General features: G+C 46.1%; 1 protein-coding gene across 11 annotated transcripts in view; it reads left to right on the top strand.

The window, feature by feature from the left end:
* Nucleotides 1-17118, top strand: part of LOC111853062 (receptor-type tyrosine-protein phosphatase delta-like) — a 276305-nt gene that overhangs the window by 227680 nt on the left and 31507 nt on the right. For 6 of the 11 annotated variants that reach the window (XM_072707603.1, XM_072707595.1, XM_072707594.1 and 3 more), the window contains 14 exons: nucleotides 98-208; nucleotides 2311-2580; nucleotides 3199-3780; nucleotides 4651-4796; nucleotides 5076-5220; nucleotides 7112-7417; nucleotides 8209-8402; nucleotides 9055-9081; nucleotides 10210-10327; nucleotides 10613-11200; nucleotides 11541-11641; nucleotides 12275-12531; nucleotides 13345-13438; nucleotides 16477-16686. In XM_072707603.1, the coding sequence (XP_072563704.1) occupies nucleotides 98-208; nucleotides 2311-2580; nucleotides 3199-3780; nucleotides 4651-4796; nucleotides 5076-5220; nucleotides 7112-7417; nucleotides 8209-8402; nucleotides 9055-9081; nucleotides 10210-10327; nucleotides 10613-11200; nucleotides 11541-11641; nucleotides 12275-12531; nucleotides 13345-13438; nucleotides 16477-16686 (3149 nt within the window). Of the gene's footprint in view, nucleotides 1-97; nucleotides 209-682; nucleotides 702-2310; nucleotides 2581-3198; nucleotides 3781-4650; nucleotides 4797-5075; nucleotides 5221-7111; nucleotides 7418-8208; nucleotides 8403-9054; nucleotides 9082-10209; nucleotides 10328-10612; nucleotides 11201-11540; nucleotides 11642-12274; nucleotides 12532-13344; nucleotides 13439-16476; nucleotides 16687-17118 lie in introns of those variants that run through there. The other 5 variants (XM_072707602.1, XM_072707597.1, XM_072707596.1 and 2 more) reach the window with 3 other exon arrangements.

Genomic DNA, 17118 nt, shown 5'->3' with positions numbered 1-17118 from the left:
TGAGGACATCGAACCGTCCAAATTGTTTTTGGAGGCCCAGACTGCGTCCAGCCCTTGGCTTCCATGCTTGGCCAACGCCTTGTCCCCCCCCCCTCAGGTGCCCTCCAGATCGAGCACAGCGAGGAGTCCGACCAGGGGAAGTATGAGTGCGTCGCTACCAACAGCGACGGCACCCGCTACTCTGCCCCCGCCAACCTCTACGTGCGAGGTAGGGAGGGAGGGGCCCCGTCGACCACTTACCCCGCACTTCTGCTCGCCGGTGCTGTAAAGGACGGGCCGAAATTAAATGGGGGGAAAGTTTCAGTCCAAAGGCTCCCGTGTGTGAGGTGTGCAAACATGTATATTTCTCTCCTGCACTAAAAAGTCTTCATATTTTCGTTGGGTTTCCAATGGTTAGCGTGACCCTCGCTAATTAAGTTCTACATTTCAGTTTCTAAGGGCTGCTATGAACCAGCCTTGCAGATGCTGTTCCTAAAAAAGTAAAACCACAACGAAGAACTGTTATCTATTTGCCTTCTGCTTTTTGGCTCCTTTATGAAAAAAAAAGATGATTCCTTAAAGATTTAAATTACATGTGTAGCGTATATAATTTCTCTGCAATTAACCACTAAATGCCTGGAATTTTTTTACTCTTTCTGTGTTTTCCTCTTTTTCTATCTCTCTCTGCATCACACGTCTCTGTTCTCCAGAGCTGCGAGAAGGTTGGTGTGTTCTTACATTTACTGTAAATCACCATGTACATTTGTTTGTAACGATATAATTACCAAAAATCCACGTGACTGTTGTATCGTCCCCATGTCTCACTTGTGCTTCTTTGTGGTGGTTTACCGTGTCATTGTCACGTTGTGTTCAATTGTTGTCGCGTAGCTATGATGCTTAGCGGTGGTGGTTCTTCATTCTGGGCCAGCCTAACCCATGGTGCACTATCGCTGTGTCTCTGCTTGGTTTGAGTGTATCGTTCAAAAAACATCAGTGAGCATTGTTCACGAAGAAGTCTTTATCATGAAATTGATCGAGTTCCGGGGTCACACTGAAATTGGATAGAAAAGTTCAGAGGTCACACTAAAAACAAAACATGGAATTGTATGGAAAACACGAATTTAGAGCGACACAAAATGCAAAAACCTGCAAACGAACAAAAAATGCTAAATCTCTCCTCCCAGATTCAGCTCAGCTGGCCGTCCTTATTCCTAATGGGTTGGTCAGTCCAATCACAGCCAGCTGAGACATCTGCTGGCACACGATAAATCACCATGTTTACACAGAATTAATGTGACGCTTCTACTCTTCCCAGCTTATGGTGGACGAGGTCCATGTGAAAGAAAGGGTTTTGGCCTTTATGGTGGTTGAGAGAGGGAGATTAAGGGAATGTTGATCAGCAGAAATTAATTAACTACATTTGTTATAATAATGCGTGAATAATGTAATTCCATTTTAATTAACAGTATATTGTTATATCTTTGGGGTGTGATTCATTAATAATTGGATAGAAAATGAATAGAGCCCGATTTCTTAGTTCTTATTGCATTTTAAAATGTGATGCAATGACACAATATTCCATCTGCAGTTACAATTGTCTTTGCAGTGATTTCTTTGACACACTTTTTTTTCTCAGGGGTGAACAATCAAAGCTAATAATGGTGATTGAATTTGCAAAAAGGAAAACAGAAATTCATTAGAATTAAATGAAGATAGGTAGAAGAAATTAGTTTCTGAAATTCCTGACTCCTTGCAAAAAGATATTTGGCACTTAGGGAATGCTGTATATTGATGTTTGTCAGGAATATTGGTGGCATGTCAGGAAAATAGTATAACATATGTTAAATAATTAATTTTTTAATTGTTGATCTTGAAAGCATTATTTAAAAAAAAATTGTTTAAATATGTGAGCATTTGTGCCTCTAACCCATTAATAAGCCATTGAACATCGACTCGGGACCATACAAACATGCCCCAGCTGGTCTTGGAAGTGGTCTTCAAAGCCCAGTGTTGTATACAGGGGTGGGGCCACACCAGCACTGGCCCCCAGCTACAAGCTGATTGGCCCTCAGACTGCTCCCTCCCCTGTCATTCACTGATTCGACACATATTATTGGCTAATGAAAAGGTTAGCTCCTCTGTTTGAATTATGGCCCCTGTTGTGGTCGCCACCTTAAAAACATCTTTGAATTGCCCCATTGAAGCCTGAGGACTTTTGAAGTGACCAGGCAGTCACACTACAGCCGTCTCTGTTTAAGTTCCACCCTAAATCACCCATTTCACACCAACTCTATGTCCTCATCTTGGTGCTTTGTCTCCGATCCTCTGCAGTCCGGCGAGTCCCTCCAAGGTTCTCCATCCCCCCGACGGACCATGAGATTATGCCCGGGGGGAGCGTGAACATCACCTGCGTGGCCGTGGGCTCCCCCATGCCCTATGTCAAGTGGATGTTGGGGGCCGAGGACCTGACGCCGGAGGACGACATGCCCATCGGACGCAACGTGCTGGAGCTGACCGACGTGCGTCAGTCCGCCAACTACACCTGTGTGGCAATGTCCACCCTGGGCGTCATTGAGGCTGTGGCCCAGATCACAGTCAAAGGTAAATGATGGATCAGTCCATTGCAGACATGGGGGAGGATCATGCTGTCACTTTAATAAACTTAAATCCACAAATCCGATGCGAGAGAAAGCTAGCCAGGAAACTGAAATACCGGCCACATCATACTTTCTCCGCACGAAAGCGGATGTGGTATTTGGCCGTCTTGGGCTTGTGGAGCGCTCTCCCTCCGGGGGGAATTTTAGAGATTTCACAGAAGCGTCAGATCAAGCCCGACTAAAGCCTCCCACAATTCTATAGGACTGTAGTCAGGTTGCAAAGAAAATTAATATCTTTCACATGTGCAGCCTGACAGTCGATTAAAACAAAAAAATAGCTACATCAAGACAAACCTAAGCAGGCCTGAAAATATATAGTAAACACAAATAGGTTATGTGAAGAGAGAATCTTACTTTTCATTTTGATCACTACAGAAAAACAAATAAATGCAATGACCTTTCAATAATTCTCAACACTGGCAAATCTATGAAGAGTGCCGGAATTCTACGAACCATGTAACCTTATCGCCTAACTGAAGAAATAAAAAAAACAAATTTCTGAAATTCTACAGAATTTCAGCTGGAATGGCCCTTTAATAAGTCTAAGCTGTCATCTTTGCAGCATTGCCCAGGTCTCCCGGGGTTCCTATGGTAACAGAAAGGACAGCCACTAGCATAACATTGACCTGGGACTCTGGGAATCCGGAGCCAGTCTCCTACTACATCATCCAGCACAAGTCCAAGTTTTCCGACGACACGTACAAGGAGATCGACGGTGTGGCCACCACCCGCTATAGCGTGGGAGGCCTCAGCCCCTACTCGGACTATGTGTTCCGGGTGGTGGCGGTGAACAGCATTGGGCGCGGTCCCGCCAGTGAGGCCGTGGAGGCGCGGACGGCGGAGCAGGCGCCCAGTACGGCGCCGCGGCAGGTCCGGGGTCGCATGCTGAGTAGCACCACCGCCATCATCCACTGGGACGAGCCAGAGGAAGCCAACGGGCAGATCATGGGCTATCGGGTCTATTACACCACGGATCCCAGCCTGCACGTCAACCACTGGGAGAAGCAGATGGTGAGCGGGGCCAACTTCCTTACCATCCAGGGCCTCACACCTAACAAGACCTACTACATCAGGGTGCTGGCCTTCACCTCAGTTGGGGATGGACCTCTCTCTCCAGACCTGCAGATCATAGCTAAGACCGGGGGTAAGATCTGTTTGTGTCTCCCTGCATTAATGTATCGAACAGGATTCAAGAGATCAAAATCAGAGATCCACGACAGATCAGTGAACACTTCGGTGTCGGCTAATGTTCATTAAAAACAGTATCAGTCTTGCCAACTGCTATCTAGACTTGATGAAGTTAGTAGCATCAGAGCTAAAGACACAACGACTAAATGGAGTTGATTGAATTAGACGATTGTTTTCTGTAGCAGAGGATGAGGGATTTCATCAGATCATTTATCACTTAGAACCTCGGTACAGTCAATGCTACTTTGCTGATGTCTCACTGCCAGCATTATATGATGAGGTTGTTGAACACATTCAAGAGATTTTTAGACGTCAGTTTCACTAAAGATTTGTGGAGCTCAGAGGTTAGCTTGTTATCGGTAAAATTTGGCAAAAATGTATTGGCAAACAGCCAAAATTACCACATCGGTGCACCACTAATTATAATGCGATTCCATACTGTATATACACAGCCAGACCTTTAAACGTGTTTAGTAAAAGTCTGAAAATGTCATCCCTGTGAAATGTGGTGATTTCCTAAACATTCCACAGAAGCTGTAATTCATCTTGGATATAGTCTAGTAAATAAAGCGATAACGATAAAGCGACTATTACAGATCATTAGACTGTTTAACAGACAGGAGTGAGAAACAGAAGGTTAGATGATTGTCTGTGTCAAACTATCTTCATGGCACTGGTGTTATTTATGTGCCACCTAAAGCTCCCTCATCGTCCTTGATTATAGCCATAAAACGGGAATCCCCCCCCCCGGGTTGCCAGACTGCCACGTCGCTCTCACTGTTGTATTGCCCTACAAATGACCCCACGATTCCTTGGCGTCCCTCAGTTCCATCACAGCCCACGGACCTGAAAGCGGAGGCCAAGTCGGAAACGAGCATATTGCTGTCATGGGGGCCGCCCGCTCAGAACGGGCAAGACAACCAGATCATCGGATACGAGCTTCTCTACCGGAAGGGAGATGAGAAGGACGAGGTAACTTTAGCTCTGCTCTCCATCCATCCTCCATAACTGCTGATCCCGGACAGGGTCACGGTCAACCTGGAGACCATCTCACCCATAATTATAGCAGTCCTTCTGTAACTGTATTTCCGTAATATCAATGATTGCCCAAATGTCTTGCTCATTGTGGCTTACGAATGTGAGGCTTTGGCAGCCTTCTCAATGACTGATCGCAGATCTGCTGGAGAAAGCCAGCTCGCTCGGTGTTGCCGGCGATATTTAGCTTATGCACCTCCGCGTCTGATTTGACAGAAAAGGGTCAGCTTCGAGCCCATGACGGCTTACCTTCTCAAGGACCTCAAGCCATTCTCCAGTTACACGTTCCAATTGGCAGCACGCAGTAAGCATGGCGTCGGGGCGTACACCAGTGAGATTTCCACGGAGACCCCCCAAACACGTAGGTCTTCTTCCCTCTCTTCACTCACGTCGCTTTCGTTTCTTTTATGTACCGGTGGTTTCCGGCGAATGGCCACTGATTGCATAAGCAGTGGCTGTTGAATGTTGCGGATTACTTTCTCGAGCCAGGGGTGTGTGTGTGTGCGCGTGTGTGTGTGCGTGTGTGTGTGTGCGCGTGTGTGTCTGACTTATATAAATATATATGTCATATTATACTCATGTTAATGTGGTTGAGCATTCAATCGAAAATGTATACTAAAAGCCATTCAGTATTATATTGGCTAGTTTGTCTATGTCTAATAAAAAATCTGGTTAATCTTCCTAATGGAAGTGTTACAAAGAGAAAGCTCAAACACATATTTCATATTAGAAGACCTCAGGTTTATTGTAAAAGATATTTACTTCCCTATACCTCTGCCAGAATTGTATTTTGGCCCAGTCATCAGTAAACGGCATATATTCCAGCAGTAATGAAATTAAAGATGTTATTATTGTAAATATTTTTTAAATAAATCTGAGGTCTGTTTAGAAAAGATCAGGACAGGTGGGTACAAGTCAAGGTCCAAAGCTCAAGTAGAGTCCAACCTGGTACCCATGGAAATATGGAGGTTCCCAAACTGTTAGTAAGTTTTACTTTACGGAAATGGTCTGCATGGTGATGACGAGACTTTTAAAGGGGAGGACCACCAAAATTTGATAATTTTATATCTATGATGAATCATATGAGCTTGTGTGGGCGCACACAAAAAAAATACTATTTCTAGATGAAAGGAAGTGAATTAATTTATAAAACAAATAGCCGGTTCTGTATTTAGTGAGAGTATAGTACTTCCTGATTATGCATAAGGAATCACAGTAATATCATTTTTAGGTGGGGTTCCCCTTTAAGGAATGCTGTTGTGTTAAATGCCTTTCATTTTTTAGCAGTTTTAGTACAGCCTCTCCCCAGGTTATGATGGGGTTACGTTCCGATAAACCTATCGTAAGGCGAAAATATCGTAAGGCAAAAATGCATCTTAACCTAACAAACATCATAGCCTAGCCTAGCCTACCTTAAACATTACACTTACATTAGCCTACAGCTGGGCAAAATCATTAACATAAAGCCTATTTTATAATAAAGTGTTGTTTCGTGTAATTTATTGAATAATGTGCTGAAAGTGAAAAACATTTACCCATCGCAAAGTCAAAATATTGTAACACAGACCATCGTAACCAGGGGAGCGTCTGTGCTAAGCTATTCTAATGGACACAGGTTTTTCCTATAATTTTTGTAGGATATAATTTACTATATCAGAAGGATAATTAAACCATGTCTAGTATTTCTTTTTGGATGTGTTAATAAGTTTTAAAATTGTTTAAGGGATGTAAAACTAGTTAGTTAGTTATTTAGTTAGCTAGTTACTTTAATCCCAAGGCAGTAATAAACCCACTAAAGTCTATTAGGCATCAGCCTTTGGCCAGTCTTTTGCTGCAGAAAAAAGAGGAAGGCATTAGCGAGGTCGATGTTTGGTTTGTTCAGAAAAGGTAAGTTATATGTTGGTGATATAGGTCTTTTTTTACACATTACCTTCCCTGTAACACACTGTCAAGCTCTTTATCTTTGTTCATAACATCAGTAACGTTGTTGACATGTCATCGTGTTCATATTTTTTTTTCCTGTCATGTTAATACTTGAGTTTTGATTTCATTTGCACGACGGCATATTTCAGGTCTTAGTATTTTGTTTTCATTTTATGTTTTCCCCTTTTCTTTTCCATTCGTTCGCTTCCACGTCACGTCAAAACCCTCTGTTGCTTCAACATGCCCTCGTTACCGATACCAAAACAAAACAAACTAAACAAACAAACGAACGGAAAAAAAATCCTGCGGTCTCGCAACGACCCAATCAGAGCCCTCGGCAGCTCCCCAGGTCGTCCGCTGTTCTAGTCCCAGCTCCACCAGCATCCTGGTAAGTTGGCAGCCACCTCCAGCGGAGTCACGCAACGGGATCATTACCAAGTACACCATCCAGTACGCCGTGGCCGCCGGAGAGGACGTGGCCCCCCGCCAAACTGCTCGCGCGCCCCCTGAAAGCTCTCGGTTCCTGCTGGAAAACCTGAATAAATGGACTGAGTACCGCGTGACTGTCAGCGCCCATACACAGGCTGGTCCCGGGCCCGAGAGCCTGCCGCTGCTCATCCGCACTGAGGAGGACGGTACGTCCTGCACCTCGAACATCCGTCTAGCTTAACCCCCCCCCCCCCCCCCCCCCACGTTCAGACTCTGCTGTGACTCCTCCGACCCTCTGCCCCCGCAACCCCCTCCTCCTTCCACCCGGCTCGACCCTGGCTGCCCTATAACTCACCCAAACCACTAACTCAAGTCTATGCCTTCCGTACCTTTTAACCAATTAATTCCACTTAAGTCTTTTTTTTCCAAACTTTTAGAGCTGACTATTATTTCTTGGCACCACTTCCCAGCTCTTTAAGTGGAATTCAGCAATTTTCTTCTTTTAACCCTCTGAATGTACCAGCTTTCTCCTCAAAACTGGACAAAAATGCTGTATCCTTTTTCTTCATTGTTTACTCTTTTTAACTGAGAGGAAAGTGGGACACCTTGACGGAAAGATTACTTTTTGATAATTTTTCAAAAAACTATCCTTTTAAGCAAATCGAATTTGCCAAACTCTTTCAGGATGCTTTGCTCGCCAAAGCATCCGCCTTGGCTTCTTTTCAGTCTTTTTTTTTTCTTTTTTTTTTTTGCTAATTACATTTTTATTCCATTTTTTTTAATCCACATGCAGTCTCACTTTTGATGTCTTTTAAAATGTCAGACCTTTTTTGGGGGCATTTTTTGTTTTTCTATTCTTTCCATTCGGTGTCATTCGATACTGCCTTTTGAATTGCCTTTCTGGTTTTGCCGTGCTCGGCTCTCTCGAAGTCGGCCGCAGCAGCAGTGGTGGCCTCCGTAATCTTGACCGATATTTTGTCCCGTGGTGTCCCCTCAGTTCCCAGCGGTCCGCCTCGTAAAATCGAGGTGGAGGCGCTCAACGCCACGTGCGTTAAGGTGATCTGGCGCTCTCCCGATCCCAGCAAGCAACACGGTCAGATCCGCGGTTACCAAGTGCACTACGTCCGGATGCTAAATGAGGAGCCTGTCGGACAGTCCGTCATCAAGGACATCCTGATTGATGACATGCAGGTAGCCACCCTCCTCTTCCTGTCCGATTCACCTTTGACCTTTCAGGATGCATAACACAACATACCCAGGGTGCAATTTTGCTGATATATACAGTTTGTTTATACACGTTTAAGGTGTCAAGATCCTGGTTCAGCATCCATCCACTATGGTGCCATATCCTTGACCTAGTCCATTGGTCTTTCTGTAATATCTTTAATATTTATATATAAGGTTATATCACATGTAGTTAATGTTTACCACACCTTTAAACACCTGAATAAGCTCACTTGACTTGCCATTTGGAAAATATATTTTAATTAAGGTAAAACTGACCTTGTCTGAGAGATAAGACAGATTCTAGTCTCCGTGTGTCAGAGAAAACAGAAAATAAAGCCAGGGAATTTGTGTCGGTGTTTACTGCGAATAAAGGGCTGCAGGAAAATGGATGAATATGCTGAATTGTTGTCTAGATGTTGCTATTAAAGTGACATTATCTGGGGAAGAAACGGGACTGTTTGAGTTGCAGTTTCTCCTCTGGCCACAATGCAGCTATTTACCTTCTGCAGCCCCCTTTGTTTTCTTTGCTCTATTTGCTTATCGTGTTTTTAGCCACATACAGCTTTACTAATTTCCTGCCTTCTTCTGTTTTATTCTCTCCATCTTCTTCCACCAGTGGTCATACGATGACTCAGCTGACCATGTGAGTAAAAATAATAATAATTTAAAAAAAGGACTTCCATGGGGTTAAAGCGAGTGTGCGATAGTGATGCGCGGGTCGTCTCGTAAGTTCGGGTTGGGGCGGGTAAAGAAATTGTTACTTTATTTGCGGGGCGGGTTGGGGCGGGTCATTAAAAACAGAATAAAATAAAAAATCCATGTATGTTGCGTGCAATTCCCTATAGCCTATTAAATATTTGGGAATATCTATTTTCATATTTTATTAAGTTCTTTGATAAGGTTACGTCACGTGACAAGTCACGAAAGCGCCAAGCAGTAGTGATGCGCGGGTCGTCTCGTAACCCGCGGACCCCGCGGGTCGGGTTGGGGCGGGTAAAGAAATTGTCACTTTATTTGCGGGGCGGGCTGGGGCGGGCCAAATAATTTCATAAAAGCGGGACCCGCGGGTTGGAAAAATACCCGACCCGCGCATCACTAGTGTGCGACGGTTCCCGGGTTTGTCCATGATAGACAGTTACATCACCATTCTGTGGCGGTCCGTTCGCTCCTGCCCACACCTGTGCCCCTCCTTAATAAGCACCCTCACTCTCTAAAACGGGACTTGACTCGCATGAGTCTCCTGTACAGGGTACCAGCAGCATGACTCTCTAAAACCCCATGTGTCTAGGCTAATTTTCATGAGGACACCTACGACGGGCTGGGTAAAAGTGCCATGCGGGCAGGCAGTAGGGGGCGCTGTGTGGTTGTCATGGAAGTGGCATCAGAGAGCGTGCGAGCAACCAAGCATGACCGGGCCAGCATGACCGAGCCAGCATGACCGGGCCAGCGAGAGCGACCTCGGCGACCTCTGTGTGATCGCGCACATGCTGTGATTTGGATACACTGGAGCAGATCTCAACATTTAATCAGAAATGTTCCCTTTTGTGTAATTTGTGAATAACCTAATTTATTAAAGTCACCTTTGGGATGCATACGCATTAATGCATTTGCCCCAGATATGATCTTTTAACTGAATGGCTAAAATACTATGCATGATGTACTGAGCTGTTTTTGAGATTTAAAAAAAATTTATATAGCAGAAATATACTGGGGTGGGATGACACGTGCATTGATGTTACAACCTGTGCTCTCCATCACGTTTGTCCAACAGGAGACTGTCATCTCCGACCTCCAGCCTGAAATGACATACTCTGTGTCAGTTGGCGCGTACACAACCAAAGGTGACGGGGCTCGCAGCAGACCCAAGCTGGTCACCACAAAGGGCGCAGGTACGTGAAGAGGCATCTCCCTGCAGTGTGAAGCACGTCAAGTAGCTGTTAGATTCGAGTGTCGCCGTTGGGTTGGTCACTGTTGTGATTCCGGGCAATGATTGGTGTGTTAACTGACATTTTCACTGTGTTAATGGGGACAGGCGGCAAACAGAAGGGCATTTTAGACCTCAGCATCAGGAGGAAACTTCACAGTTGATGCTCAGGGTTCCCCCAAGCTAGTACCAGTACAGGGTATTAATGTCACTGCCCCTTAATCGTAATTTACTGCCACTTTCATTTCAGTGCCGGAGAAGCCGAGATTCATGGTGAGTGTCACCAATATGGGCACTGCACTGCTACAATGGCACCCTCCACCAAACACCTTCGGCCCCCTGCAAGGATACCGTCTGAAGTTCGGCCGCAAAGATGTGGACTCTCTAGCTACGGTTGACTTCCCGGAGCGGGAGAACCACTACACCATCAACAAGATCCACAGAGGCGCTCCCTACGTCTTCCTCCTGTCGGCCCAGAACAGGGTGGGCTTCGGAGCGGAGGCGGTCAGGGAGGTTGCCACGCCCGAGGACAGGCCCGCCAGCTACCCCCGGAGCATCCGCGTGGAGAGCGCCAGTGCTACCAGCGCCCTGCTCTCCTGGCAACCCCTACCGCTCGCCGAGCGCAACGGCCGCATCATCAAGTATGGCCTGCAGTACAAGGACATCAACAACCCCCAGAGCCCCACCGAGTTCATTGTCATGGCCCCCCAATCCTCCACGACTCTCGACGGCCTAAATCCAGACACCATTTATGACGTTAAAGTGTGCGCCTTTACCAGCAAGGGCTCCGGCCCCTATAGCCCAAGTGTCCAGTTGAGGACACAACCTCTGAAACAAGGTAGGATCCCCCCTCACCCTTGTGTGCCCCCCCTCCCCAGCAAAGACAGTAAGATTTCAGCGGTGCTCTTAGGTAGCTCGGTATTCATGACTCTGCTGTCAAGGTATGGCACGATCAGGGCTATTCCTTCTGTTTAGTCAGCTGACTTTTAAGGGGAAGGTTCGCTGGTGCTGACAAGGTAAGAGTCAAGTCAGAGACAAGTAGACTGGAAACAACGGTAACATCCCCCGTACGGGGTTGAGCGTGGAAGGGAAGGTAAGGCGCGGGTCTCAAGGCGAACCGTCAAGCGCTGCCGGGTGCTAGCGACGTGCCTAAACCGCCTGCGTGGCCTTTCTTTTAGCAGTGTTCGCAAAAAATTTCCGTGTGAAAGCTGTCATGAAGACATCGGTGCTGCTGACATGGGAGACGCACGAGAACTACAATCCGGCTCAGCTGTTCACGGTGAGCGTTCCTCATCCAGCTGTTCCACACGATGACAAATGTCTCAACAGTTCACTTTCATGTCTTTGTACTGGAAAAGTAAACATGAAAGAATCAGCATTTTGTGTGATAGAGCCCAACCATGCATTTACGTATAAACGTTTTGCTACATTAAATTCTCCCCAGCCTACCCAGCCATCCATTTGGTTTATATCCTTATCCACTCTGTAGTCATATTTAAGGGCCAGTATGGCGGCACGGTGGCGCAGTGATTAGCACTGATGCCTCACACCCCTGGGATCAGGGTTTGGGTCTTTGCCTTACCTCCATGTTTGTAGAGTTTGCAAGTTCCCCCATGTCAACATGGGGTTTCCTCCATGTACTCTGGTTTCCCCCCACAGTCCAAAAACATACTGAGGTTAATTGGAGTTAATAAATTACCATAGACGTGATCGGTGTGTAAGTGTCCCCTGTGACAGGTTGGTGCCCCATTCTGGGTTGTTACCTGTCTTGCACCCTTAGATAAGCTTCGTATCCGCAACTGAATCGGGTACAAAAAAAATGGATGGATGGGCATATTAGTTATTGTTATATAGTTGGCGTAACGCCAGTAGATACTCCATTGACCGTCTTTGACACCTCCTTGCCTTGCAGATCCTCTACGACAATGGGCAGAGCGTGGAGGTGGACGGCAAGCTGACCCAGAAGCTCATCACCAACCTGCAGCCAGATACGCAGTACTCCTTCCTGCTGACGAACCGCGGCAACAGTGCCGGCGGGCTGCAGCACCGGGTCACCGCCATGACGGCTCCCGACGTACTGCGGACAAAGCCCTATCTGATTGGCAAGACCAACTCGGACGGCATGTTGACTGTGGAGCTCCCGGCAGTGGAGACCACCGAGAAAGTCAAGTGAGTGTCCAATGCCAGATACAGCAAGCTGACAGGTTCTATGAGAGGACTCAAGCCATGACATTTGTCACAACCATTTTAGCTCAAAGCCTAATGGCGTCTCCAGCTTGTTCTTCACTTATCTCTTACTCAAGTGTGCTTCACTGGATTGTTGACCTCCATTTGTATTCGCATGGAATGTATGCTTGACTTGCTGGCTTGTTTTTCATGCTTTGCAAGACAAAATCTATGTAAGTCTATGAAATCCTATGAAACTGTGGGGGTAAAACTTCAATGTGTCACTATTGAGGAACACCCTCATGGCAGTTTCAGGCCAGCGTCAGCCGTGACGCCTTTCCAAGTGTGACCTCTTGTTTTAATCCGCTATAGATCAGCTGGACGCCACCGCCAAGATGCGGGCTAATTAATTCGCCATTACCCGCCATATTGACTTCGTGAAGTCAGCACTCATACAGCATCCAGCCAGCAGACATGGGCTCCAGCAGTGTTATTATCTCCGAATGGCTCGATTAACGATCATTTAAAATTTAATCTCACAAGGAGATGCCCAATTAGCCCACGCAGCCTTGCTGGGACTTAAATCGATCATGTTTAAATACAAAAATCATATTTCCTGCTAATTATTATGACCACTGCGTGGTTTTGCTTTTCGTTACCCACGTTTTGCTCTATGATGCTCATAACCAATGTAGTTATTCAGTGTGGATTACACAGTGAGAAACGTTAATGTCGACAAGGCCCCCGAGATGCTTCCGCATGCTGGGACGAGACTGTCTCATGGTCCCCCCTCCCCACTGTCTCATGCTTCTTCAGGGGGTATTACATCGTGGTGGTTCCTTTGAAGAAGCAGAGAGGCGGGAAGTTCATCAAGCTGTGGGACAGCCCGGACGAAATGAACCTGGAAGAGGTAATGTGTACGGCTGGGCCTCTCCGTGTTTTGTCCCGCACTGTGCATTGCGGGAGAGACGAGTTTGGCACCAGGATAAGAAAGCTAGCCCCTGCTTTTACCGCCAATCTGCCTCTTTGAAAACGGGCAAGCCATGATGACTTTACCGCAGGGGTGCCTGTCCACCGCAGAAAGAGGACCAGATCAAGCGCTTCAAAAAAAAAACTTCAACTGAAGAGTTAACTTCAAAAGTCTGGACCCCCTAAGTGAATCAACTCCACTCAAAGCCCATCGCTCTTCACCTGCTCCTCTCAGTCCCTTTCTGCTAAGTGCGTGGAGCATTTCCCCCGTCATGAACTGCCGCATTCCTGCTGCATACATACCAGAATGCATTACACGTGTTTTGTATTCTGTCAGTTGACAGCCACGCCCAAGGCTATTTTTCATGTTGAATCTGACGTATCCTCTGATATGACCCCCATGCCACCAGATCGATTTAATGAGCCATGGTTGGTTCAGGCTGTGAAATATGCCTTTTATGATTCGTAATGATGAACTCCGCCTGAAGCTTGCTCAGCTAATACCTGCGTTTCTTGACTTCTGCGTTCCGCTTGACTCCCGTGCTTTACGCTCTCATCCACATCGATACGCCTCAATGATGGATGAAACGCCCAGAAAAGGAAATGGTGCCAAAAGTGTTTCCCTGCTGAGGTTTGACCAGAAGAACTACTATTTTTCCCAGTCAATAGTACAATTCGGTTAGAGTAAAGGAATAATACAAAATGCATTCAGACTGCAATTTTTCTTCATCCCCGTTATTTTTAGCTTTTTGCCGGTGAAACAATCTAAGTATATTATTTTACACAAGGCTAGAATGAAGCGTGTCTGTTCATTTGTATGTATCATTAGGTTGCAAGCTCCCTCTTATCACGTCCTTATGTCTGTATTTTTTTTTTGGAATGAACAGCATTGTGCAAATACATCCCCGGAATTCAATGTGGTGTGTCAAAATAACTCTGCGAGCTCACATCTCAAAATGACAGAGCGTCGGGCCCTACCCTTCAGAATTTATATGTTTGTCAATATTTGCTCTCCCCTTTCAGAGGCTCCCCAAGGTCAGCGAGGCTGAGCAGGGAAAAAAAAAAAAAACTCTCAGGAAGTATGATTGAAGAGGTAATCAGGCATACGTCCCCGTGCTGTTGAGTCGAGCCTGTCAGAGGCTAACGTTCTGTGCCAGGTGGGCCCGAGAACACTCTAACTTCAGGCCCTCAGTACGTTCTCCACAGGCATATGAAACTGCCGATTCCTACGGACTATTTTCCCCTGCGTGTGATCATATCACATTCTCATCTCGAGTCCTCCTCGGGCAGTTAAGCGTGCCATCTCGTCCCCTCATCCTGGGGTCACGGTGACCCGCAAATGCCCAGCAGGGGTTCCACTGCTGGTACACGCACCTTGGGGAATCGGGCCATTTGATTCCGTATTAGCATAGCGCCTCGATAAAGCTCACGTGACGCCCAGGTTCCGTCTACCACGTCCCCCCTCGCTGTTCGTTAATAACGTTTGAATTTCTCTGTATCGCCGCAACCCCAGGAGGTAGATGTCGCTAAGCAGTATGCTGTATTTTCCTGCGCGCTGCATCACTTGCATTCGCAGCAGCCAAGTCGCAGCGACCATCTCTGGTCCGCGGCACGTGATAATGTGAAAACCTGTCCCTCCGTGACAGTGGCGAGTGACTTTTTCCCGTTGAGCTGAGTTCACTGCGTAGGTTCTGCGAAGTAGCTTAGGAAGCGGTCGTCGGCTGCACTGACGGGGAGTAACGCCCCGCTTTCGTCAAGCGAAGCCAACGGGCAAAGGAGCACCGAGCAGACATGGAGAGTATGAATTTTAATACTTTAGAGTTCCCAACGACTCTCAGTGCCCAGCCAACTCTTCTGCAGTAGTGCATCATTAAGCAAAAATGGCTGAGGCGGCCCTGGGGATTCTGGGAAGTTTTCTCTGTTCCTCCAAGCCCATTGTATCTTTTGGCCTGAGAGTTGACTCCCTTTAACTTTTTCCTTCAGGCCAAGAGACAATCTGTGCTATTTTTTATTTTCTCTCTTTAAACTTTTCATGTAACAGTGCACTTGTAGCTGGAGGCTCAGCCAAGGAATAAATGAAATCAAGCTTTTGTTTGACTAAACGTCGTCGTGCGGCTGAGTCTGAGCGGTATATCGGTTCCCACATAGCTGGGAAAAGCTGGGGAATTTCCTGCATGACATCTAGAGTGGAGTAGTCTTTATGGGATGGTTTATATTATTAAAGCAGAACGTATTTCGTAATCTCAGTAATTAACAGAAGATTAATGTGTCATAGTCTGACCTGTTAAATGAGTAATATACATATGATACTGTAATTAAGCAGAAAAAGAAATTCTGATTTTATCTTTCACAAACAGAAAAAGCTACTAAGGATTTTGTAGCAGTATTTTTTTAATCACTGTTGAGTTTTCTGTATTAATAATCTTTATATTGAAAAGAAAGGTGTTTTCTTTTCCAAAAGTGATGCATCAGTATTTGGCTGTTTGTGATGAAATGACTTGATTGCATTGGCCCGTCATCCAGTACTTGCCGACCGTCACTTGTCATTCCTGTTGGCTCTGAAGTATTCTGTAAGCTAGCTTGCTTCGGGCTGTTCAGCACTCACTTGCAGTCATTTAAATCTCTGTGGTTTCTACCCTAAAATATCTTTGGCATAACATGCACCACTGTGAAGAATTCACTTCACTGACTGCTCTGCATTCATACACTTAATTCTTGTGATTGTAAGCGTCCATTTTGTACACACAAATTTTGTTTTTAAAGACAAGCACTGCCCAGACATGTTCGAATTAAAGACCTTGGATTTGATAACCTGTCTGCTACTCATTCAGTGCTGAATCAAAATATAGATCTTAGAAGTGATTTTGGCTATTTAGAATGCAATGCCCTTGGTGTATAAAAGACAAATAAGGTACAAGGCAAGCTTAGCATATAGACCGTGTGTTTTTCTATTGACCAGTGTGATTTCCTTTCACTTAGCTGCTCAAAGAGATAAACAGAACCAGCAAAGGCCTTCGAGTGAAGAGACAAGCAGATCCCAAAGCCTACATCACAGCCCACTTTAAAGAGCTTCCCCCTGATTTCACCCTGGGAGATAAGAAGGTCTACGGTGACTTTGAGAACAGGCCTCTGCAGAGTGGCCAGGAGTACATATTCTTTGTTTTGGCCGTCCTGGAGAACTCCGAAAATGTGAGTCGCCCCTTACCAACTCGCGGTGATTTATTCCCTCAGGTCACAAACGGGGACTTTGTTTTGCTGGATGTAAAGTTATTTTTCCGCCTAATGCGGTGAAGTGTCTTCATGTTGTAGTACGGGATTTAGGAGTAAAGAATAAGGCACTTTGGGATGGGTGGAGCAGCCCAAACCTGCAGGTGTTCCATCTTAAGTGAGCTACTTTCCGAGGTCCGGTTTTCATAGAAACCCAGCTGTGTCCAGTCCGCTCAGAGGCACGACAGATATATCTCAATGTGAACAGCACTCAGAACCGCCTCCTATCCGGGTCGGGGGATGAGCGAGCAGATTTTTCAGCTTTTCAATGCACTGCTGAAGGTGTCATGGATGGGGCTGGCTGAGAGCCTGGATGAGGCAGCAGACCGCTGGGCTGTGAACCTCTACAACCAC

This window comes from Paramormyrops kingsleyae, chromosome 25, assembly GCF_048594095.1.
Source record: "Paramormyrops kingsleyae isolate MSU_618 chromosome 25, PKINGS_0.4, whole genome shotgun sequence".
NCBI lineage: Eukaryota > Metazoa > Chordata > Actinopteri > Osteoglossiformes > Mormyridae > Paramormyrops > Paramormyrops kingsleyae.
This window is presented reverse-complemented; position numbering and strand designations above follow the sequence as displayed.